Source organism: Petromyzon marinus, chromosome 83, assembly GCF_048934315.1.
Source record: "Petromyzon marinus isolate PM22_M1 ecotype Great Lakes invasive population chromosome 83, UKy_Petmar_22M1.pri1.0, whole genome shotgun sequence".
Taxonomy (NCBI): domain Eukaryota; kingdom Metazoa; phylum Chordata; class Hyperoartia; order Petromyzontiformes; family Petromyzontidae; genus Petromyzon; species Petromyzon marinus.
The window spans coordinates 5,052,096-5,077,152 of record NC_133748.1 but is presented as its reverse complement, the minus strand read 5'-3'; the positions used below and the strand labels follow the sequence as shown (position 1 = coordinate 5,077,152).

Here is a 25,057-nt window from a genome sequence, read left to right as displayed (position 1 = left end):
AGCATTGAAATAGCTAAGTTAAAGTATACACATCCGCAGAGGCACTCCTTGACAAAGGAATTAGCATAGAATTTAGCATTGAAATAGCTGAGTGATTAGTTTGTAACTGGTCACAGAAATAGCTATGTTAAAGTCAGAGCATATATATTCACCGAGGCAACTAGTACAAATCAAACAGGAGAATTTAGCATTGAAATAACTAGGCGAATTTAGCATTGAAATAACTGAGTGATTAGCTTGCGACTGGTCACAGAAATGGCTATGTTGAAGTCAAGGCCTACACATCCGAGCTATTCACAGTAACTGGGTATACAATACAATATATAATGAATACTATATAGTGAACCAAGAAAAAAATATATAAATTACCTCAATGTTATCAATAAACTCTATATTCTCCAATCAGCTAAGCTACCAACAATAAGTCGTTATATATCACAATGCTATATGGCGAAAAATGGGTGGATTCCTACCCTCAACTTTAGCAACACGGATAGCTATGGGTCCCGTTCATTGAAGACCTGGTTCATCAAGGACTGCACACTGATGTACCCCACCTGGTGAAACATTGCTTAACCAACAGATACTTCACCTGGAATGGAACTTTCTACAAACAAACTGAGGGCACCCCAATGGGCTCCCCCCTATCTCCGGTTGTAGCCAACGTATTCATGGAAAAATTTGAAACTGACGCCATCCAGACTGCCACTCTACGCCCGACCTTATGGAAGAGGTACGTGGATGACACCTTTGTCATCTGGCCACATGGCCAGCCTGCTGTAGACCAATTCCGCGACCACATCAATTCCATACACCTAGCCATCAAATTTACAATGGAGGTCGAAAAAGATGGCGAACTACCCTTTTTGGATGTCTTAATTAAAAGGAGACATGATGGTTCCATGAGCCACTCTGTCTACAGGAAAGCTACCCAAACAGATGCTTACTTGAAACCGGATTCCCACCACCATGCATCCCAGAAGAACTCCCTCATCAAGACTCTATACCATAGAGCCCAATGCATTTCCGACCAGGAACACATTACCAGTGAACTCAAGCACGTACACCAGGCTCTCAGGGCTAATGGTTACTCCGACTACACAATCCGCAAAACCATCACTCCAGTCATGAAGAAGGATCCTCTTGTGGAGCCACTCAAAACCATCACCTTACCCTACATTGCAGGGGTCACTAAAAAGATCTCCAAAATCCTGAAAAAACACAAGATCCAGGTCCGATTCAACACAGTACATAAAATCCGTGATCTAGTTCCATCTGTAAAAGATGCTGTTCCAGACATACAGTACCCGGGCGTTTACAAACTAAAGTGCCTGTGGTAGTAGCTACATTGGAGAAACCAAACGACATATCTCGGACCGCATCCGCGAACATAAAGGAGACTTGAAACACGGTAGAACAAACTCCTCTGCCGTGGCAGATCACTGTTATAATTCAGTGGGCTCACATGACATTGACTTCTCCAAGACGGAGGTTCTTTGCAAACCAACCGGCTACCATGAGAGATTCGTTCATGAGGCCATTCACATATACAAGCACAGAGACAATTTCAACCGAGAAGATGGATTCTGGCTTAGTAACCATTGGAAAGATGTTTTAAACCATTTCTGTTCTTAATTAATTGTATTTTATGATGACCTTCAGACCGCAGCTCTTTCGCCAGCATTGCCTCTTAATACCTCTCACACCACAGTTAATGGTATGGTTTACAACATGGAGTATACTAGGGCTTCGCAGCTGTCTCTCTCCCCCTCCTCTGTTCCGACCATGGATGAACTCGTCCGTCTGAACGGGACCCGTAGCTATCCGTGTTGCTAAAGTTGAGGGTAAGAATCCACCCATTTTTCGCCATATAGCATTGTGATATATAACGACTTATTGTTGGTAGCTTAGCTGATTGGAGAATATAGAGTTTATTGATAACATTGAGGTAATCTATATTTTAGTATTTTTTATTGGTTCACTATATAGTATTCATTATATATTGTATTGTATACCCAGTTACTGTGAATAGCTCAGATGTGTAGACCTTAACTTCAACATAGCCATTTCTGTGACCAGTCACAAGATAATCACTCGGTTATTTCAATGCTAAATTCGCCTAGTTATTTCAATGCTAAATCCTCCTGTTTGATTTGTACTAGTTGCCTCGGTGAATGTATATGCTCTGACTTTAACATAGCTATTTCTGTGACCAGTTACAAACTAATCACTCAGCTATTTCAATGCTAAATTCGATGCTAATTCCTTTGTCAAGGAGTGCCTCTGCGGATGTGTATACTTTAACTTAGCTATTTCAATGCTAAATTCTATGCTAATTCCTTTGTCAAGGGGTGCCTTTGCGGATGTGTATGCTTTAACTTTAACATAGCCTTTTCTGTGACCAGTCACAAGCTAATCACTCAGCATTTCAATGCTAAATTATATGCTAATTCCTTTGTCAAGGCACTTTGTTTCTTCTCACACAGCTTAAAGGTCGTGATCTCAGCGTGGCTTTCTCACTCCAGCGCTGTCCTCCAGACAGTCTCGTCCCCTTCACCTGATGAAGGCCGCTTGTGTTGTGGCCGAAACGTCGTGAGAATATTATTGTTATTTTATTTGATCAATTTATTATTTTATTCTCATTCTACGCGACTTTACCGAAAGAACCAAAGAAGATGAATCCTTGCAGTCAAGAAAGCTTTAAATCGAAATTTAAGCTGAGGTGTGTACAAAATTTTTAGGCAAATGTCATGACGGGTACTGCAGGATCTGACCATGTCCGTGGAGTGCTCGCCGAGCTGCATTGGTTTCCAGTTGCTAAACGCAAATATTTTAAGGACGCACTCATTACACATAAAGTGCTTGCCACAAATTAACCACAATACCTTGCTGATCTCGTCAAGGAGCACAAACCACCACACAATTCTCTGGTCATCCTCGCACCGACTTTTGGCTAACCATCGACAAACGGAGTTCACTTAAACACAAAGTACACCGACAAATATTTACGTCCGTGTAAATGCTGTTAGCCAACACATTGATGATACACACACAGTGGACACACATACTACACATACACACATAAGACATACACATGTACACACAGTTGACATACACAGTATACACACAATAGACATATACACAGTGTACACACACGACACATACACACAGTGCACACACAGTCGACATACACACAATATACACACAGTAGACATACACCCAGTGAACACACACACACGACACATACACAGTAGACACACAGTGTACACACACAGTAGACATACACACACTATACACACAGTAGACATACACAGTGTACACACACACAACACATACACACAGTCGACACACAGTATAAACAGTCGACATACACAGTATACACACAGTGTACACGCAGTAGCCATACACACAGTGCACACACAATAGCCCTACACAGTGCACACACAGTCGACATTCAGTCTCCACACAGTAGACATACACAGTATACACACAGTCGACATACACAGTTGAAATGAGTGGCCTCCGACACGGTAAGGAATCTAAGTTGTTCATTAATAAAGCTCGGTACAGCCACACGTCTCCGTTCTTCCTTGCGGCTTCCCCCCGTCGTGTGGCTACGCTGCCCCACGCCACGTGACGCTCACCCCGTGCTCTCCAGCACACCGTTGGCTGATGGTGAGCTAAGGAGCGGCTGGAGGACGAGCCGCCACGTGGTGGGGATGGCGGCGCAGCAGCGGCGGGGCTCCTCTTCTGTCTTCGACACACCGACTCCTTCGCATTGCTCCGCGTCCCCTTATATCCCCCTACCCAGGTCTAAGCACCGCCTCCGGCCACGCCCCTTCTGGAACCTTCCCGACCGTTCCGGAAGCCTCTCAACTTTCACTGAAATATAGACCCCACTATGGATAAGTATGGCTGTAGAATGAAATACGTCCCCTGCATAATCCAGGCGATGGCGCTCTCATTGCACAGTGTACGCACAGTAGTCACACACACAGTGTATGCACCGTAGACATACACAGTATACACACAGTAGACATACCCATAGTGTACACACAGTAGTCATACACACAGTGCACACACAGTAGACATACACACAGTGTACACACAGTATACATATGTAAAGGAGAGCCGACACAAGTGTTGCAGGTGGTTCGTCCTTTATTCCTCTTCTCCCATCCACACCTGTCTCCAGCCGTCTCAATCTCGTTCCCTCCAAAGGCCCCCTCTTCCCGCCAGTTCTCCCCTTATATCTCCTCGATTACCCCTTCTCCTGTCACCGTCCCACGAACCCTATTGGTGGGAATCCTTCCCTTGACACCCCTACATCACCCCCCCCCACCCGGAGAAAAAAAAAACATCCTCGGTTCTGTCTACCTCATGGACCATTTCAGTATCCCCATGAGCCTCCCCCCACTGACAGTGACGACCGCCCTTAACCCCCACAACCATACCACATTCAATATAACGCAACAAAATCAGAGTCCCGTAACAGTGTATGCACAGTAGACATACACACAGTGTACATAGGTAGACATACAGTGTACACAAAGTAGTCATATACACAGTACACGCACAGTCCACATGCAGACAGTGTACACACAGTTGTCATACACACAGTACACACACAGTCCACGTACACACAGGGTACACACAGTAGTCATACACACAGTGCACACACAGTCCACATGCACACAGTGTACACACAGTATACATACACAGTGTACACACAGTAGACATACACACAGTGTACACACAGTTGTCATACACACAGTATACACACAGTAGACATACACACAGTGCACACACAGTACACATACAGTGTACACACAGTAGACATACACAGTGTACACACAGTTGTCATACACACAGTACACACACAGTCCACATGCACACAGTGTACACACAGTATACATACACAGTGTACACACAGTAGACATAAACACAGTGTACACACAGTTGTCATACACACAGTATACACACAGTGTACACACAGTTGTCATACACACAGTTGTCATACACACAGTATACACACAGTAGACATACATACAGTGCACACACAGTGCACATGCACACAGTGTACACACAGTAGCGCTTTACAGTGTGTACAGTGCGGCGCAGTTGGTGTGCGTGTAGTGCAGGCTGTGTGTGTGTGGGCCATGGTGTTGTGAGTGGGGTTGTGTAGATAGATCAGAGCGTGCGAGAGGCTGGTAACTCCTCCAACTTCCAAGGACCACGGTGGAAATACCAAAATAACCTTGTGCTAGAGACCAGGGGGACAGGCATTCATTACTCCTTATGGCCAAACTCCATCTGGGAGAGACAGACTGTACCCCCCATCTCTCTCAGGGTTCATCCAGGAACAGGAAAACACTGAGATTGGCCACATGAAATGTTCAGACTCTCGTTGTGGATTAGAGGCTGCCACTCCTCTGTCAGGAGATAGACCGATACAGCCTCGACCTCTGTAGAATATAAGAGGTCCAGTAGGCCAGTTCTGGCTACAGTCATCATGAGGGGTGAGCAGTTATCCACTTGGGGAAGTAAACTACCAAACATCAAGGAGTGACACTTTTTTAAAGAAAATAATGAAGGGGTGTGGGAGCATGGCGGTAAGGTGTGGGAAGCTCTAACTCTCAAGCTACTGTGGGCTCGCCTCCCCATCAACAAGAGGCGAAGAATAGTGGTGGTGGTTGTTGCTTATGCCCCCACCCAAGATAAACATCATTGGAGGGATGCAGACAACGCCGATGAGTCAGTTGCCTTCTATAACCTCCTGTCACAGGTGATAGCTGAAGTAGTTCCTAGGGATAGTCATTGGGTGACTAATGCCTGAGTGGGTTATGACACAGACATCTGGATTGGAGTGATTGGAAGGCATGGGCTAGATCAGCTCAATAATAATGGAAAGAGGCTGTTACACTTCTATGCATCCCATGGGTTTGTAATTATGAACAAGCTGTTCCGGCATTGGCGCATCCACACAACATCATTGATGCACGCTGGGTCCAAGCAAGAAAATCTGCCGCACTATAATTATGGACCAGCGGATGTGGCCCTATAACCTTGACACCAGGACCTACTGTGGAGCTGATCTGCCCACTAACCACCGACTTGTCATCTGTAAGATGCACCTGCCATTCTTCCACTCCGGTGGTGGGTGTTCATCTAGGACCCCATCCAAACCTACAGTGGCCTGGTCTCAGCTAGCTGAGGACAGTTGCTAGCAGGAATTTCTACATCGCTTGCAGTTGGAGTTGGCATCGTCCCCCCTCCTTCTGATGCTGAGGAGAAATGGATGAGATTCAGGAATGTGGCTCATGCAGGTGGAACAGCTGTATGGGTTATATGGCCCAGACCTCCCAAGAGACCCTGGCTGAAGGAGGAGGTGTTCCAACTGGTTTAGAGAAAACAACAGGACCACTCCCGTCATCTACAGCATCCAACATCGGAACATGAGGAGGCTCACCATAGCCTTCGTTTGGAGATTTGGAAAGCCGTGTGGCACTGCAAGGGTAAGTGGTGGGTGCGGGTTGCTGAGAAGTTGGAATCTGCCTCAATAGTCCGCAATGACACATCACTATTTAATTGCATCAAAAAAGTTACTTCCAGCGGCTCGCCTATCACCATCCTTAAGGGAAAGAATGGTAATTGGATCTCTGACCCTCAGGAAAATGTCTGCAGGTTTGCAGAGCATTTTTGTGAGTTCTTGGGGGAGGGGAATTCCCTCAGCCCAGACAACATCATGGAGCAAGATGAGCATGACCCTGTTAGGGCTGTGGTGCCACAATTATTGGCAGAATTAGCCACTCCTTTGGAATGTTTGGCTGAGGTGCCATCTGTGGAGGAAGTGCGAGGGGTGATCTGTAGTCTGAGACCAGGAAAGGGGCCGATCAGAGACAATCCCCCAAGTGAAATGATGAGGGAGAGTGGCATCTATGTTCAGACTGCCCTACGTGACATAATCAAAACTGTCTGGACCACAGGACGGGTTCTGCATGATTGGAAGGATGCTCTGGTGGTCCCCCTTTTTAAAAGGGGAGACCGCACAGAATGTAACTATAGGGGCATCTCTCTTCTCAGTGCGTCGGGAAAGGTCCTGGCTAGGATTATAAAATTGGCCGACCCCCCCAAGGCCGAATTGTATTGTGGCCCCGTGTATTAACTTAAAATGGTATGGGCACGACGAAGCTCCCCGGGCAAACCGCGATGAAAACACACCCAGAACAGGGGAATAGGGCCTCGGGGGAGCTAAGCTCCCATCGAGCAACGCGAGAGGAAGGGACGAACACGTAGACAAAAGGTTAGGGCGCCACCAAAAAGGCAGCATGCCAGGTGGGGGCGGAGCAGCGGTTGGAAGTTCCTACACCTGAGGCACGCGAGAGAGGAGGGCGGGTGCGTAGCCAATGGGAGAAGGCGCTCCAGAGGATCCCGTTCCAGAGATAAAAGGAGGGAAGTGGAGAAACGTAGGTCTCTTCTCCTCAAGTCAGCAAGCGACGCAGTGAGACTTCCAGTCGCTTGAGCGTCCGAGTGATGCTGGCGAGCGCAGCTCGGACACGACCCAGGCAGAGACCTCCTGGACCCTCGTCCCTCCGACTCCCAGCACGTCCGTGGGATACTGTGAGTGCGTCCGAGGGGTGAGGAATAGCGCGAGGGTTCCCCGAGGGTTTGGATAGAGATAGGTGGGACACTGCTCGCTGGGTATTGTGCTCCGGGTCACGCAGGGTTTTTCTTCGGGCGAGCTAGTAATAAACTTTAGCACAGAGCATCGACGCCGTGTGGTTTCTGTGTGTGTGGAGAGAGCGTAGGAGTGGTGCGAATATGTGCGTACATGTGACGATCGGCGTTTATTTAATCATAAACGATCGCTGACGTTCGCATGCATGGTTGAACAGCAGATTAACGTGTGAATATTATCATCAACACGATCGTCATTGTGCCCTGTGCTTGTGCTCATCGTGCGTGTTGGCACAGCGGATTAAAGCCGATCTCACGGGAGGCGGGAGGGGCGCGTGCAATTCATACGGCTATTTTTAGCGCGAGTCGAGGCAAACAACCCAAGCAGGCACGCGCGTGTACGCAGCCACCGCAGCAGGCACGGGTGGCTGCGCGTGCACGTGGTGAGCAGCAGGTACGGATGTGCGCGTGCACGCAGCCACTGCAGCGTGAGTGGTGGCTTATGCGGGGGAGGGAGTCAGGATAACGCGAGGCAGTGGAGAGTCAGCCCCGAGTCATGCCCCACAGAGAGGACGCAGACGCAGGGAGGCCGATGACTCGATCGGCGGCAGCCTGGCGAGAAGGGGCGGAGGAGGAGGGGAGAATCAGCCCCCACATAATGGTATCAAAGTTGGTACGACTCCTCACACCTCCAAGGGAGAGAGGCGCCCCACCCCAAGTAAAGGTAAGATATGTAGTCACCGGGCGAGGGATACCGTCATGGAAATCGTTTGCCCGGAACCTCATGTATGCGAAAGATATTAATTGCTGGACGGACGCACAAGCGCTGCAGCAGCTAAATATTAATTTGGATGGTTGGGCAGCCGACTTTGTGGAAACGGTACCAGCAAGCGCGCAAGCTCATTGGGAATAACTAATGCACTGCCTCGGCCACTGCTTCTGTGCATATGACTGTGAGGAGGCAATGGCAGAATTAAATGTGTGCAGCCGCCAGCCCGGCGAGGACCTCTGCAACTATGCCGAGGACGTGCGCTCGCTAACGCAGATTGCACGCCCGGGGTACGCTGCGGAAATAATTGAGGACCTCACTGCCGAGAAGGTCCAGCAATATCTGGCTGGTACCTCGTGGTGGCAGCCGGATAAGAGCGGCGCGCGTGCATGCGAGAGAGCCGCCAGTGAGCGCGCGCAGTTCTGAGGGCTGAGACGGGAGCACGCAGTCGCGAGCCTTCTTTCTGAGGAGGAAGAGGAGCTCGCCAGGATGGTAAGGGGGGGGAGGCAAAGGTGCCTCCGGGACCCCGCGAGACAGCCCCCGGATGGGTGGCGGGGCTACAGACCGGCAGAGGGGATATAGCCAGTCAAGTGACCCACGTAGGCGAGAAGGTAACACAAGCATGCGGGCATATGACCCAGCTGCAGTCTACAGTGGAGACAGTCCTGTCCAAAGTGGGAGGACTATGCTCCACGGTAGGGGGGATGAGTCAGGCGGGTGTCTAATTAGAGGCAGAGCTCGAACAAATGTGCACTGGGAGGGGAAGGGGGAATGAGCAAGGGGTCTCCTGTGGAGCCACCACCCTTCCACGGGCATGCTATATATGCGACCAACGGGGGCATCACGTGAGAGAGTGTCCCCAGATCGCCCGAGCTAGACAAGCACCAAGGTCAAACACCAAGGCCTCCCTAGAGAGGGGACCACCGAGGGGCACAATCGACGTGGTCCCAACACAAATAAACTGTAATGATAATGGCGAGCGAGTGACCCCAACGCAGATTCCGGCAACAACACCCAAGAACGCGGTGACTACGGGCGACTGGCTGTGGGAGCTGGTGGCAGGAATCACGGGGGCCACGTCGCTGGTGGAAGGGCAGGTGAACGGGCGGCGCACCCGGATTCTGCTGGACAAGGGGGCCTCACTCGTGAGCACCACACACTGCTGTGTGCTTGGGGTTGATGTGGGCCGCCTGCAGGCCCCGGATTGCATGTTGCACACTAAGCGGAGCTGGAATGGGACTGCTGGGGAGGGTCACCCTTGAGGTCCGTCTCGGACACCAGGTGTGTACCCAGGAGTTCTATGTCTCGAGTGTGTTGTGCCATGAGTGTATTGCAGGTACCGACCTCCTAGAAAAGTTGGGGCTCAACGTGCAGCCCCGTCAGCGATGCGTCACCATGGAAGGTAGCAGGGAGCGGATTCCGTTCCTGGGACAAGCGCCGGGTCACCCCCACTTTGAGCCCGTGGCTGCTATCCTGGCGTCGGCCGGTGGCAACACCTTCCACCGACCCCGCACACCGACCATCGGGTGAGGTAATGCTGACTCCTCACCCGGAGTTCGCGGCACGGTACAGGGTTGTGGGATTGGCCACGCTGGTAAACACGGACGGGGGCCGACTGTTTATGCAAGTATTTAACCCCCACAGTACCCCAGCAGCGCGGCGACGGCGCACCGCGGTAGCCACAGTACACCCCCTGCACGCACGCCACTCTAAAAACTTGGTGTTTGCCCTCTGGGCTGAGGACCCCTGCTGCCCCGAGGACAACGAGGACCTGGCCTGGTGAGTTGGCCCGACTCCCAGAGCCAAGGTCGTCCCCTTGCTTTATGCGTTACATGAACCCTGGGCAGATTTACCCAAGGGGGAGGACGATCAGCTGCGCGGGTTATTGCAGGAGTACGCCGACGTGTTCAGTGAGCACGATTCGGATGTGGGCCGGACAGACCTCATTAAGCACCAAATTAACACAGGTGCCACCCAGCCCATTAAACTCCCCGCATACCGAGTCGGCGCACCTGAATGGGCCCAGATTAAAGAGGAAGTTGTGGATATGCTCCGCGATAACATAATCTAGCCCTCAGCGAGCCCCTGGTCTGCCCCGGTTGTACTGGTGACAAAAAAAGATGAGTCGATCCAGTTTTGCGTTGATTATCGAAAGTTGAACAGTTACCCTCGGTGATGCCTTTCCCATGCCCCGCATCGATGACACCTTTGACAGCCTCGCAGGGGCGCGGTATTTTTCCACCCTCGATCTCGCGTCCGGGTACTGGCAGGTGGACATGGTGGAGGAGGATCGGCCAAAGACCGCATTTACCACCTCGATGGGACTGTTCGAGTTCCGAGTACTCCCGTTCGGACACACTAACGTGCCCGCGACATTCCAGCGGTTTATGGAGTTGGTGATGCGGGGCTTGCAATGGGAACAGTGCCTAATTTACTTGGATGACGTGATAGTGTTCAGTAGGTCCCTGTCTGAGCACTGGTCCAGGTTACGGGAGGTGTTCCAACGACTGCGAGCAGCCCATCTCAAGCTCAAGCCACGTAAGTGTCATATTGCGCAACGCGAGGTTGGGTACCTCGGACACCGCGTCAGCGAGGCAGGAGTGCGCACCGACCCGGAAAAGGTATGTGCTGTAGTGGAATGGCCACGGCCAAAGAACCTGACGAAGATCAGGTCATTTTTGGGGCTAGCCACTTATTATTGTCGATTTGTGAAGGGATTCAGCGAGATTGCATGCCCCCTCACCCAACTCACTTCCCCTAAGAACCCCTATCAGTGGACAGAGGCCTACCAGATAGGCCTTCACCACCCTTAAAGACCACCTCACCCATACCCAATTTTATTTTGTACACCGACGCCTGCAGCAGTGTGCTGGGCGCAGTGTTGTCACAGGTGCAGGATGGGATGGAGCAGGTCATCGCATACGTCAGCTGGACCCTGAGCGGGGCCAAACTTAATTATTGTGTGACCCGGCAGGAACTGTATGCCATGATTTTCGATTGTAAGCAGTTCCAGCCGTATCTGTACGACAGGAAATGTCTCATGCGCGCTGACTATTATGCTCGGCAGTTCCTCCTAACATTCAAGGAACCGCGGGGGCAGATGGCCCAGTGGCTGATGCAGTTGCAGGAGTATAACCTGCAAATCGAATACAGGGCTGGGCGGACGCACGTGAACGTCTTGTCAAGGCGGCCCGTGGTGTGCGCCGAGATGAAGGCGCAGAAGGCCTGCCCGTGCTTCACCGGGGGGCGCTGTCGACAGGCAATGGCCCCCCTGGAACGCCCTGAGACTAACCCCCCTCCATTGAGAGAGAGTGCCGTGTGTGCCACAGAGACCCCCGGTGGGCATGGAGCTCACACCCCGGTGCCCGACGGGCCGCTCAACCCCGCCCAGTCGGATCCAAGAAGACGTCGGCTGTGCATTCCTGGGCCTGGATGACGAGCAGCTGAGACAGAGCCAGCAGCGGGACCCGAACCTGGCGGGGGTGTAGGCGGCCCTATGGGAGGAAAGGGTCGCCCTACAGGGACCCTGAAGTGGTTTGTATGCCCGGTTGTGTGTAAAGAACGGGGTGGTGCGAGAACTAACCGAACCCGGGCAGCCGGGGTGCATCTGTGTTCCCACCCAGGTGCAGCCCCAGCTGCTACGGTTGGTGCACGACCACCCGCTCGGGGGCCATGATGAGGAACGGCTCACTCGGGAGACCCTGCGTCGCCAGTACCTCTGGCCCAAATTGGCGCAAGATGTGGCCGCCTGGGTACAGGGCTGCCGCGCTTGTCAGCAGTGTGGGCAGAAACCGGCGTGGTATCAGGTGCCCCTGAGGCCGTTCCGCGTCAGTTGGGCGAACCAGCTAGTTGGGATCGACCTACAGGGACCATTCCCATAATCCCACCGAGGCAACTGGTATATCTTTGTAGCAGTGGAGTATTTCACACGCTATCCCATGGCGGTGGCCATCCCCGACAAAACAGTCCTTGTGGTGACCCGGGCATTTGTGGAGCATTACGTGCTTAAACATGGGATCTTCAAACATGTCATTACTGACCAGGGTAGTGAGTTCGAGGCAGAGCTATTTCAGGCACTGTGGCAGGAGTTCGGAATCCAGAAGGACCGAACTACGGCATAGGGGCTGGACAAGTGGGGAAGCTGACCACCTAATGGCGGGGACCCTGGACCGTGGTGCAGATCTCCCCCTGGATGGTGCTGATCCTGGGGGGGGAGAGGGGCCGAGAGATGGTGGTCAACGTCCGCCGATTAAAACCATGGAGGGCAGCCCCGGCGAAAGAGACCCCTGTCATTCAGGTACCCCGAAATCCCGTGACCCCCGCGCCCCCCATATTCTGGGGCTTCGCACCGTATATGGGCCCCGCAGGACCCCAGACCCCTGGAGGTCCCGGCCTGACCGGGAGGCGGCGGGGGCGGCCCCTAAACCCCTCTGCCTCTGAGTTTGTTCCCTAGCCCGCAGGTGCCGGTGGGCCAAGAGGGCCGCCCAGCTTAGCTAAGAACCTCTTTGATGTGGGGAGGCATAAAAGGGGGGAAGAGGACAACCGGGGAGAGTTATCCTCAAGTTAGAAAGGGAGCAAGTCGGACTCCCAGCTGCTCGGAGCGTGTGAGGGATGCTAGCGAGTGCTGCTGCAACCCGACTCCAGGCAGAGACCGAGGGACACAGTGAGTACATCTGCGAGGTGAGAAGTAGCGTAAGGATCTACCTAGGGATTTCATAGAATTAGGTGAGATGCTGCTCACGCTCGCAGTGGATGTGTGCACAGCGGATTAACCCGTGAATATTATCATCAATTCGATCAGCGCGTGCTTATTCATACGGCTATTTTTAGCGCGAGTCGTAGCAAGCAACCTGAGCAGCACGAGCCGTGGCAAACAACCTGAGCGGGTCCGGTTGTGCGCGTGCACGTCGCCCCGCAGCGTGAGTTACGGTCGCATTAAGGGGTCGGCGTGGTGTGTAATTCGGGCGTGTGTGCGAGGCTGCACTGCGCAGTAACGCATTCCATGCTCTCGGTTCGGCTTCATGGGTCTGGGAGTGGTTGAGATCCCCGTAGTTCTTCCAAACATTCCTTTAAAGCAGACACTCCCCTACCCCACACGACTCCTACTGGGTGCTCACACAGCGACCTCACGTGTCACCTCTGCACTATAGTACATGGCACTCGCCATCACTACACAATTTGGGTTCGAGATTACTCGCTAATGTTGCTTTATACCACCTCATCACAAATATAGCTCTTCAATCACAGACCATCACTTCTCAGCCACAATTACGATGCTCTGCAGAACAATATCAGACTTAACAGCACGAGTCGCATAGTGAGAGCGGATTCGTGGCTTCTGTGGGCTCGGTTGAAATTCTTGCACCGCTCCTCCCCACCAGGATGGCGCTCGAAGCAGCCTCCTTGCACTCGCCCCACTGATTAAATGTTCTGTGCCCCAACCAGACAACCAAGCCTGGCTTGTCGCCATGGCCAGCTCATCTCTTGACTGTGAGCTGAATGTTGGATAAAGATGCTCGTGGTTAGTTTCTTTATGCTGTGGTCCTTCCCCACATATTCTTGGTTCTTTCGGTAAAGTCGCGTAGATAGAAAACAAAAATATAAATTTTAAGCAAAAAGAAACGTCGTGGGTTTTTTTTTTCTATCTACGTGACTGTATCGAAAGAACCAAGAATATGAATTCCTGCAGTCTTGAAGGTTTTAAGTCTAAACTTTCTCCATATCTCAGATGCGTGGGAGGTGGTTTCTTTATGACATCTGGACTGGGGTTTGGAAAGTTCCATTGGTTCATTTCCTAATGAAATTCGGCCCTGCACCTGTTCTGAATGCAACAATGCACGTACCTGTGCACATTCTGAATCAATCTCGGTGCACGTGGTTCTTGTGATAATTATGTAACTGAAACGCATGCTGCACCGCTGAGGCAATGGTGGCATGAATGGAACTCATCAATTAATTGATCACTGAACAAACCCATAAAAGCTGCCTGTCCTGTGCCAGTTCACCATCTCCCTCATTCAGCCACGTGGCCCATCCCGTACGCACTGTATCGGGATTGAACCCCCACAATAGGCCACGATCCCCTCTTACCTCTAAGTAAATTTAAGATTCATCATGGTGGCTTTAAATTGTACCACGTAACACAGACATTGGCACTCAGCTCCTGAACAGATTTCCAATTAGAACGGTGAACGAGGAACTCCCACAATCCACTCTGCGTGACGTGGAGCAGTGGGCTCACCCGTAGCTCTGCTCGCACACTCCATCCAATCCGAGGTGAAAAGTTTTCATTGTTGTTTGTTCACCCAGGAAGGCCTCGCTTATCCTTTCCCTTTTGTCAATATCTATTGAGTAATAACTGACTCGATATCCAGGTTGTAATATTAAAACATCCCAACGTGGGGGGCCAGCCACGCAGGGTGGAGCCTGCTAACATTGCACGGTTTGGTCTGGTTTCCCATGAAATTTGTCTCTGCCTGGCATATTGCTTAATCTCACTTTCAGGAGCGTCCTGTTAAGTTTGTCAAAGTAAGAGGCAATTTTACCTAATGCATTTCTAATTGAGTATTATCCAGGTACTTTTTCAGCATTGGGATATTTTGGGCAAAACAAACTATGCTATGTGTGGGTTTAGCTAGAAGACTACCCTAGAAAGCCTGGCAATTCACATTCAACAAAAGGGAAGAACATATAAAAGCCACTCCCATACACTCGAAATGAAAACAAAGATTTGTGGGGGCTAATGCCCCACTCCCATTAGGTGGGGGTTGATCTCCCTCACCACAAGCGGGGGGGGGGCACGTCTACTTGGTGGGGGCTAATGCCCCCCCCTTCACTCCCCATTAGGTGAGGGCCGACCTCCCCCTCACCCACCCCGGGCGGGGGGGGCGCTACTTCTAATTGGTGGGGGCTGATGCCCCCCCCCACCCGCCATTGGTGGGGGGGGGGTCAATCACCTCCTGCTCCTCGCGCGTCCTAACCACGTGGATTACGTAATTGTTTGACTAGCCGCTGTGTGGGGTTTAATAAATAATTTCCATTAAGCCGTTGTGTCAACAAGGCGACCACTCCCGCGCGGTCCGGATATTAATTTAGGCGCTCGACGGCCACCCCACCCACACGTTTTCTCCGCGCTACACTTGCGGATGTCTCACCGTTAATACTGCGGTGCGCGCATATACACGCGCCGGCGCGGGCAACCGTTGATATTTTAATATGCGCGCGCATCACACCCACACTGATTTATAGTCGCCCACACACCGTCGTATGCAGATCGCTGTCCCACCGCTCTTCACACGCACACATGCACCACGCGTCAAACGTCAGTCTGTGCTAAGATTTATTTTTCTTGGAGCGAATTTGGGACCCCTGTCTATGGCCCCCTCCAGCCAGCACCCTTCGAACAGCACCTAATCTAATATCATCCTAACCGTCGCAGAGTGCGTCTATCCTCCAAGCTCGAGCTCACTGCGAGCTGGGCTGAATTGGCCCCCTCCCCCCATACTTACTCACCTTTCTGGCTGCACGATGGGGGTTGGGAAAGATGCCCCCCTCGGAGACTTGCCTGGGCAATCGTTTTCAGCTGCACCCTGCAGGCGGCCCATGGATGCTGAGGGCGGCTGGCATTCTCCGCCACTCCAGAAGAACTCCGATTCATATTGCTCTCCTTCCCCCTTATTTTCCCAAAGCCTGTTAACCCCCGGGTCATGTGACGTCATCCTGTGCATCCAATCGAATCCTCTTTTCGGCCGTTTTGAGCACTCTGGCCGTTGGGGGGGGGGGGGGGGGGGGTCGCGTCATCCCCCCCCCCTTCCCATTGTCTCTGTACCTGCGTTCCCCGCCGTCGACTCACCAATAATCTCCTCGCTCCCTCCAACTTAAATCAACTCTGATATGCCTAGGGACTTTTCCCTCCCACCCCAATGTTTACACTGCCGCTGGGTGCTGGCCTTGAGGTCCCACCCCCCCGTGTTGTGTATGCTTCATTGCGGCCGGCCTGTAAAGCTCTATGCCCCCTATTTGGGGGGGGGGGCGCCATGTAATCCGGTCTGGGGGGCTCAGCAGCCAATTTCCTGGTCCGGGAAAACCGTGGAATGTCCCTGTTAATGGGGTCCTCGGGTGAAAACCCATCGTACCAGGTGATTCCTCGTCGAGACCCTACGGGGGTGCATGTGAGTGTTTAGTGGGGTGTGCGTTTGTGGGGGGGGGGGGGGGTCGCAAGGAGAGGGCAGCGCTGGCCGAGATGCTCCGCTGCGGTGGCACCACAGATGCCCCCTTAACAGACAGATGGGGCAAGTGCTGTGCGCAACTACCTAATGAAGGCCAGGACTCTGCAACAGAGGGTGGGTGGCCAGAACCACGCCCAACCACCTTTGTCTCTGGCCGTCTATAGACCGTGAGTGTATCTTTGTGTGCCTGTGTGTGTGAGAGTGTAATGTGGGGAGCAGTGGCGCAGTGATTAATGCACTATCCTACCAACTCTGTGGACAGAGTTTTATTCCCACTCACGGCCAACATCTGAACCAGTCCTGGGCCTCCCCGAAGTCGAATCTGCCTTGGATAAGTAATTCGTTCAGTTTGTAAACATCAGCACTGCAGAGACAAATACAGCAAGGTGTGGTGCTGCCCACACCACATCTTTGTGTGCCATGGTATTATTAATATGCAAAGGCTAACAGCACTTGCACGGACATCATATTTTGTGTCGTGTACTTGATGTTTGAGTGTACGTATACTGTGTGAGTGTACTTTGTGTGTAAGTGACCTCGTAAATGTTTAAGAGTGTAATCTACACATGCATTTTGTGTGAGTGCACAGTGTGTGATGTGTGTGTATATATATAGCGTGAGTGTTATATGTATGTTAAACTTCTTTCACACTTCTTTGGTTCTTTTGGTAAAGTCACGTAGAATGAGAATAAAATAATAAATTGATAAAATAAAATAACACAATAAAATTCTCACGACGTTTCGGCCACAACACAAGCGGCCTTCATCAGGTGAAGGGACGAGACTGTCTGGAGGACAGCGCTGGAGCAAACAAAGCCACGCTCAGATCGCGACCATTAAGCTGTGTGAGAAGAAACAAAGCACCTTTACAAAGGAATTAGCATAGAATTTAGCATTGAAATAGCTGAGTGATTAGCTTGTGACTAAAAAGATCTCCAAAATCCTGAATACACAAGATCAAGGTCCGATTCAACACAATACATAAAATCCGTGATCTGGTTCCATCTGTAAAAGATGCTGTTCCAGACATACAGTACCCGGGCGTTTACAAACTAAAGTGCCTCTGTGGTAGTAGCTACATTGGAGAAACCAAACGACATATCTCGGACCGCATCCGCGAACATAAAGCAGACTTGAAACACGGTAGAACGAACTCCTCTGCCGTGGCAGATCACTGTTATAATTCAGTGGGCTCACATGACATTGGCTTCTCCAAGACGGAGGTTCTTTGCAAACCAACCGGCTACCATAAGAGATTCGTTCATGAGACCATTCACATATACAAGCACAGAGACAATTTCCACCGAGAAGATGGATTCTAGCTTAGTAACCATTGGAAAGATGTTTAAAACCATTTCCGTTCTTAATTAATTGTATTTTACGATGACCTTCAGACCGCAGCTCTTTCGCTGGCATTGACTCAATACTTCTCACACCACGGTTAATGGTATGGTTTACAATATGGAGTATAACAGCGCCTTGCAGCTGTCTCTCTCTCCCTCCTCCGTTCCGACCATGGATGAACTCGTCCGTCTGAACGGGGCTCGTAGCTATCCTTGGTGCTAAAGTTGAGGGTAAGAATCCACCCATTTTTTCGCCATATAGCATTGTGATATATAACGACTTATTGTTGGTAGCTTAGCTGATTGGAGAATATAGAGTTTATTGATAACATTGAGGTAATTTATATTTAGGTTTTTTATTGGTTTACTATATAGTATTCATTATATAGTGTAGTGTATACCCAGTTACTGTGAATAGCTCAGATGTGTCGGCTTTGAATTTAACGCAGCCATTTCTGTGACCAGTCACAAGCTAATCACTCAGTTATTTCAATGCTAAATTCTCCTAGTTATTTAAATGCTAAATTCTCCTGTTTGATTTGTACTAGGTGCCCCTATGAATGTGTATGCTTTGACTTTAACATAGCCATTTCTGTGACCAGTCACAAGCTAATCACTCAGCTATTTCAATGCTAAATTCAATGCTAATTCCTTTGTCAAGGTGCTTTGTTTCTTCTCACACAGCTTAAAGGTCGCGATCTGAGCGTGGCTTTGTTCGTTCCAGCGCTGTCCTCCAGACAGTCTCGTCCCTTCACCTGATGAAGGCCGCTTGTGTTGTGGCCGAAACGTCGTGAGAATTTTATTGTGTTATATTATTTTATTTTATCAATTTATTATTTTATTCTCATTCTACGTGCCTTTACCGAAAGAACCAAAAAAGATGAATCCTTGCAGTCACGAAAGCTTTAAATCAAAATTCTTTCACACTGTACGTAGCCAACTGTGTGAATCGGAGGTACGGGGGAAGAACAATAACTAAACACAAAAGCAGTTCTAAAGATATGCGTTTCCAAAATAGATTAAATTCTGACTTTCGTGACCGCAAGAATTCATATTCTTGGTTCTTTGGGTAAAAAAGTAAAAACTATGACGTTTCGATCGCAACACAAGCCTTCGTCATCAGGAGGAAAAAGGGAAGGCCACTGAAGGCAAGCTGCTTTTAAAGGTTAAAAAAGGGCGTGGCACAAGCGTCCTGGTAACAGAACAAAGTGGGCGGGGCTATGTACCTTGGGGTCAGAAACCACCAAGGTGAACCACAGAAGGTGACAGGAAAGGGACAAAAGCCTACAAGGAGAAAACATCACAACCAGTTATGACTTAAATGGTTGATGACGTCCTTCCAGTGATTGCTGAGTTTGTACCCATCTTGGTTGAAATTGTGTCTGTCTGCATATTTGGATGGTTTCGTGAACTAATCTTTGTTGATAGCCAGTGGGCTTGCAAAGTACCATTGTCTTGGAGAAATCAATTTCGTATGAGCCAACCGCATTGAAATAATGATTGGCCACGGCAGAAGTGTTGGTCCTACCGTGTTTCAAATCTGCCTTATGCTCACGAACACGGCCTGGAAATGTCGCTTCATTTCCCAATGTAACTGCTGCCGCAGACGCAGCTTTGTTTGTAGATGCTGGGATATTGCATGTTGGGGATCTTGCCCTTCACAGATGGGATCAGATCACAAATTGGATGCACTGTGTTAAATCGAACCTGGATCTTGTTTGTTCATGATTTTGGAAATATTTTTGGTGACCCCTGCTATGTATTACAAGGCAACGATCATTGAGGCATTCCTCAATGGCTACGTAATGGACAAGGGTGCTCCCGAATGTCTGTTGACGGATGAGGGCAAACATTTTTATACTCTTTGGTTCTTTTGGGTAAAGTCACGTAGGTAAAAAATAAAATAACAAAAATCACGACGTTTCGACCACAACACAAGTGGCCTTCATCAGGTGAAGGGACCAACCTGTCCGGAGGACAGCGTTGGAGTGAAAAAAGTCAAGCGCAGGTCGCCTCCTTTAAGCTGTGAGTGGGTAAACAGAAAAGACGCCTTGACAAAGGAATTAGCATAAAATGTAAAGCTGTGCAAGCTCGCAAATAGAATCAAAGATACATTAGCACCACCGTGAGAGTTGTAAAGCTGTGCAAGCTCGCAAATAGAATCAAATATAAAAGACGCCTTGACAAAGGAATTAGCATAAAATGTAAAGCTGTGCAAGCTCGCAAATAGAATCAAATATACATTAGCAGCACCGTGAGAGTTTGGGATGCCACTAATTGAATGAACATACTGTACCATTAAACAAATCCAGTGCAGGTCGCCTCCTTTAAGCTGTGAGTGGGTAAACAGAAAAAAAAAACGCCTTGACAAAGGAATTAGCATAAAAATGTAAAGCTGTGCAAGCTCGCAAATAGCATCAAAAATACATTAGCACCACCGTGAGAGTTTGGGATGCCACTAATTGAATGAATATGCTGTACCATTAAAATTCCTTTAACGTTTGGTTCGATTTAGAACATCTTTCCAATGGTTGCTTAATTTGAAGCCATCTTCTCGGTTGTAATTGTGTCTGTGTTTGTAGATCTGGATTGCCTCGTGAACAAATCTCTGATAAAAACCCGTGCGTTTGCAAAGAACCTTGGTATCGGAGAAAATTATATCGTGATCACCCACAGCGTTGTAACAATGATCAGCTACGGCAGAATAATTCGTTTTGCCGTATTTCAAATCTGATTTGTGCTTGCGAGTTCGGTCAGAGACATGTCGCTTTGTCTCCCCGATATAGCAATCACCGCAGGTACAACTCAATTTGTAAACCCCGGGGTACTGTAAGTCAGGAATGACATCCTTCACGGATGGGATCAGATCACAAATTTTGTGTACTGTATTGAACCGGACCTGGATCATGTGTTTGTTTAGAATTTTGGAAATCTTTTTAGTAACGCCTGCTATATATGGTAGTGTGATGGTTTTGACCGGAGTATCAAGTGGTTGTTTCTGTATGGAGGGAGAAACAGCTTGGCGGATGGTACGGTCAGAGTATCCATTCCTTTTGAGGGCCAGGTGTACATGTTTTAATTCTCTGGTCAGGTGGTGTTGGTCCGAAATGCAATGAGCCCTATGGTATAAAGTTGTGATGAGAGAATTATTTTGGGCTGGGTGGTGGTGGGAATCAGGTTCAAGTAGGAATCTGTGTGGGTGGGATTCCTGTAGACAGAATGCCCCAATGAGCCATCAGGTCTCCTCTCAAACAGAACATCTAAGAATGGTAGCTTGCCATCTTTCTCCACTTCCATGGTGAATTTGATGGCGGGATGTCTGGAATTGATGTGGTGTAGGAAAGGGTTCCATTTGCGAGCTTGCACAGCTTTACATTTTATGCTAATTCCTTTGTCAAGCCGTCTTTTCTGTTTACCCACTCACAGCTTAAAGGAGGCGACCTGCGCTTGACTTTTTTCACTCCAACGCTGTCCTCTGGACAGGTTGGTCCCTTCACCTGATGAAGGCCACTTGTGTTGTGGTCGAAACGTCGTGATTTTTGTTATTTTACTTTTTACCTACGTGACTTTACCCAATAGAACCAAAGAGTATGGATCCTTGCAGTCACGGAAGCTTTAAATCTAGAATAGGCAAACATCTTTCTAAGAAATTGCTGCACGAAGTGTGCAATTTGTTGGGAACAAAGTACGCACGTCACGATACCACCCGCAGACGGATGGCATGGTTGAGCGGCTGCACAGGACTCTGACCTCCATGTTGAGCCATCAGGTCAGCGTGTCCCTAACTTGACTGGGATTTGCACATTCCCGGAGTCCTGGCTGCATATAGGATGGCTCCTCATGCATCCACCGGATACTCACCGTTTTTTATGTACGGGAGAGAACGCGACCAAACAAGGCTAAATTAAACAATTCTGACTCCGTACGCTTTACCCTTCAGAAACTTTCCAAATTGCGGGAAGCTTCCAGAGTAAATTCCAATTCGCGCCAATTGGAAAATGAGCGGCTGAGGGGTTCCCGTACTTCTGCACATGAGTGGGTGCCAGGGGACAGAGCCTTGGTTGCACTGTCCACAGGAACCAGTGGGTATGTCGCCCAAATTGTTTAAACCCTGGAGAGGGCCGGTTGATGCGATTCGGGTCGTTCGACCAGTGTGTTCATATTCGCTTGGGTCGGCAGAGTTGGTTTGTACATCCCTCGCGCCTCAAGCCTTTAATTGCTCTGCGTGAGTTCGTTCCATCTCTAGACCGCAGAGGCCGAGTGTCAGATGTGTCCGGCTTGCGGGTGTTGTTACACGGTGAGGGTGGGAGATGTTGGTGATGGAGGGGGTTCCGAGCGTTGGCGTGTTACTGCGTTTAATTTCTTCTCTCTCTTTTCCCTTGTTGCCTATTGTTCTGTACGTTCTACGTCCTACGTCCTACAGAGTCTCCAACACGTGCTCCGGGACCCAAGCTGGGGTCCGGTCCAGTGTAGCAAGTTACCGTGTAATGAGTGCAGTTAGCCTGGTGGTCCACCACCATCGGTTGTTATCCTGTTAAGGGGCAATTAGCCGATGTGTTGGTATTAATAAATGTGTTGCCTCCAAAGAGTATGTCTGCGACTCAGTTGAACTCACTACACAATGAAAAATATATATTTAAGAAAATTATGCAAATTTATGGAATTATGTAAATGTATGCAAATAAGGTTCGGCTTTGCCTAGGGTGTATTACCAATCGTGATAATGCAATAAAAATGTGTAATTTTAATAAAATATGCAAATTTATGGAAGTATGTAAATGTATGCAATTATGCAAATTAGGCTGAGCTTCGTTTCTAGGGTGTATTACCAATAGTGATAATACAATGATTCTCGCTTTTACTTTTACTGATTATGTTTTAGTGTAATTCTATCAGGTCTCAGAATTCAGATCTCACCGCAGGATACAGTTCTTATAATTACAATTATTATGCATGAACTTAGGAAGGAACCACTCAGACTCTTCTATGTTAAGCAACTTTAATATCTAAAAATACTCTAATATGCGAACACACTTATGATCTTACTTCTGAAGATGTCCTACTCATTGATCCGTACAATTAACCCTCAATGGTTACGTTTGTTAAAACTGAGTAACAGAACAATCGGTTAACTCCTCAGAGTAACGCGACCATACATGGCAATAGGAAAAGTCCTTGACAAAAAAAATACAATATTTATACGAAACGTGCTAAAGAAACAGGTGCCCAATGGCAAAAATAGACATCAATTAATTTATTGGTAAGATTATGCAATTAACGAAATGTCTTGAAACAATAGTGTGAGTGCTTATCAATTGGCTAATGGAACATCAATAAATTCGCAGGCAAGATTCTGTGATCAAAACACAATAGTATCCCTGTGTATTCGTAAGATAGATGCTTATACATTTCGATTTAAAGCTTTCGTGACTGCAATGATTCATCTTCTTTGGTTCTTTCGGTAAAGTCACGTAGAATGAGAACAAAATAATAAATTGATAAAATAAAATAACACAATAATATTCTCACGACGTTTCGGCCACAACACAAGCGGCCTTCATCAGGTGAAGGGAGCGAGACTGTCTGGTAGGACAGCGCTGGAGTGAGAGAGCCACGTTCAGATCACGGCTTTTAAGCTGTGTGAGAGGAACAAAGAGCCTTGACGAAGGAATTAGCATAAAATTTAGCATTGAAAAGGCTGAATGATTAGCTTGTGACTGGTCACAGAAATAGCTATGTTAAAAGTTAAAGCATACACATCCGCAGAGGCACCCATTGTTAAAAGGAATTAGCATAGAATTTAGCATTGAAATAGCTAAATTAAGGCATTCGCTTGTAACTGCTACAGAAATAGTTACGTTGAAGTCAGAGCATACACATTCACCGAGGCACTTAGTACAAATCAAAACAGGAGAATTTAGCATTGAAATAACTAGGCGAATTTAGCATTGAAATAACTGGGTGATTTGCTAGTGACTGGTCACAGAAATGACTACAAATCTGAGCTATTCACAGTACTATATAGTGAACCAATAAAAACTAAAATATAAATTACCTTCATGTTATCAATAAACTCTATATTCTCCAATCAGCTAAGCTACCAACCATAAGTCGTTATATATCACAATGCTATATGGTGAAAAAATGGGTGGATTCTTGCCCTCAAATTTCCGTACCACGGATAGCTACGGGCCCCGTTCAGACGGACGAGTTCGTCCATGGTCGGAACAGAGGAGGGGGAGAGAGACAGCTGCGAAGCCCTAGTATACTCCATGTTGTAAACCATACCATTAACTGTGGTGTGAGAGGTATTAAGAGGCAATGCTGGCGAAAGAGCTGCGGTCTGAAGGTCATCGTAAAATTACAATTAATTAAGAACAGAAATGATTTAACACATCTTTCCAGTGGTTACTGAGCCTGAATCCATCTTCTCGGTTGAAATTGTCTCTGTGCTTGTATATGTGAATGGCCTCATGAACCAATCTCTCATGGTAGCCAGTTGGTTTGCAAAGAACCTCCGTCTTGGAGAAGTCAATGTCATGTGAGCCCACTGAATTGTAACAGTGATCTGCCACGGCAGAGGAGTTCGTCTTACCGTGTTTCAAGTCTGCTTTATGTTCACGGATGCGATCCGAGATATGTCTTTTGGTTTCTCCAATGTAGCTACTACCACAGAGGCACTTTAGTTTGTAAATGCCCGGGTACTGTATGTCTGGAAGAGCATCTTTTACAGATGGAACTAAATCACGGATTTTGTGTACTGTGTTGAATCGGACCTGGATCTTGTGTTTATTCAGGATTTTGGAGATCTTTTTAGTGACCCCTGCAATGTAGGGTAAGGTGATGGTTTTGAGTGGCTCCACAAGAGGATCCTTCTTCATGACTGGAGTGATGGCTTTGCGGATTGTGTAGTCGGAGTAGCCATTAGCCCTGAGAGCCTGGTGTACGTGTTTGAGTTCACTGGTAATGTGTTCCTGGTCGGAAATGCATTGGGCTCTATGGTATAGAGTCTTGATGAGGCAGTTCTTCTGGGATGGATG

The 25,057-nt window shown here is 48.8% G+C and overlaps 1 protein-coding gene across 1 annotated transcript in view; it reads left to right on the top strand.

The window, feature by feature from the left end:
• LOC142907825 (uncharacterized) overlaps nucleotides 1-8,037 on the top strand; it is a 42,835-nt gene extending 34,798 nt beyond the window's left edge. The window contains exons 5-6 of the mRNA XM_076057642.1: nucleotides 7,550-7,637; nucleotides 7,975-8,037. Of these exons, the coding sequence (XP_075913757.1) occupies nucleotides 7,550-7,637; nucleotides 7,975-8,037 (151 nt within the window). The remainder of the gene's footprint in view (nucleotides 1-7,549; nucleotides 7,638-7,974) is intronic.
• The last annotated feature ends 17,020 nt before the right edge of the window (nucleotides 8,038-25,057 follow it).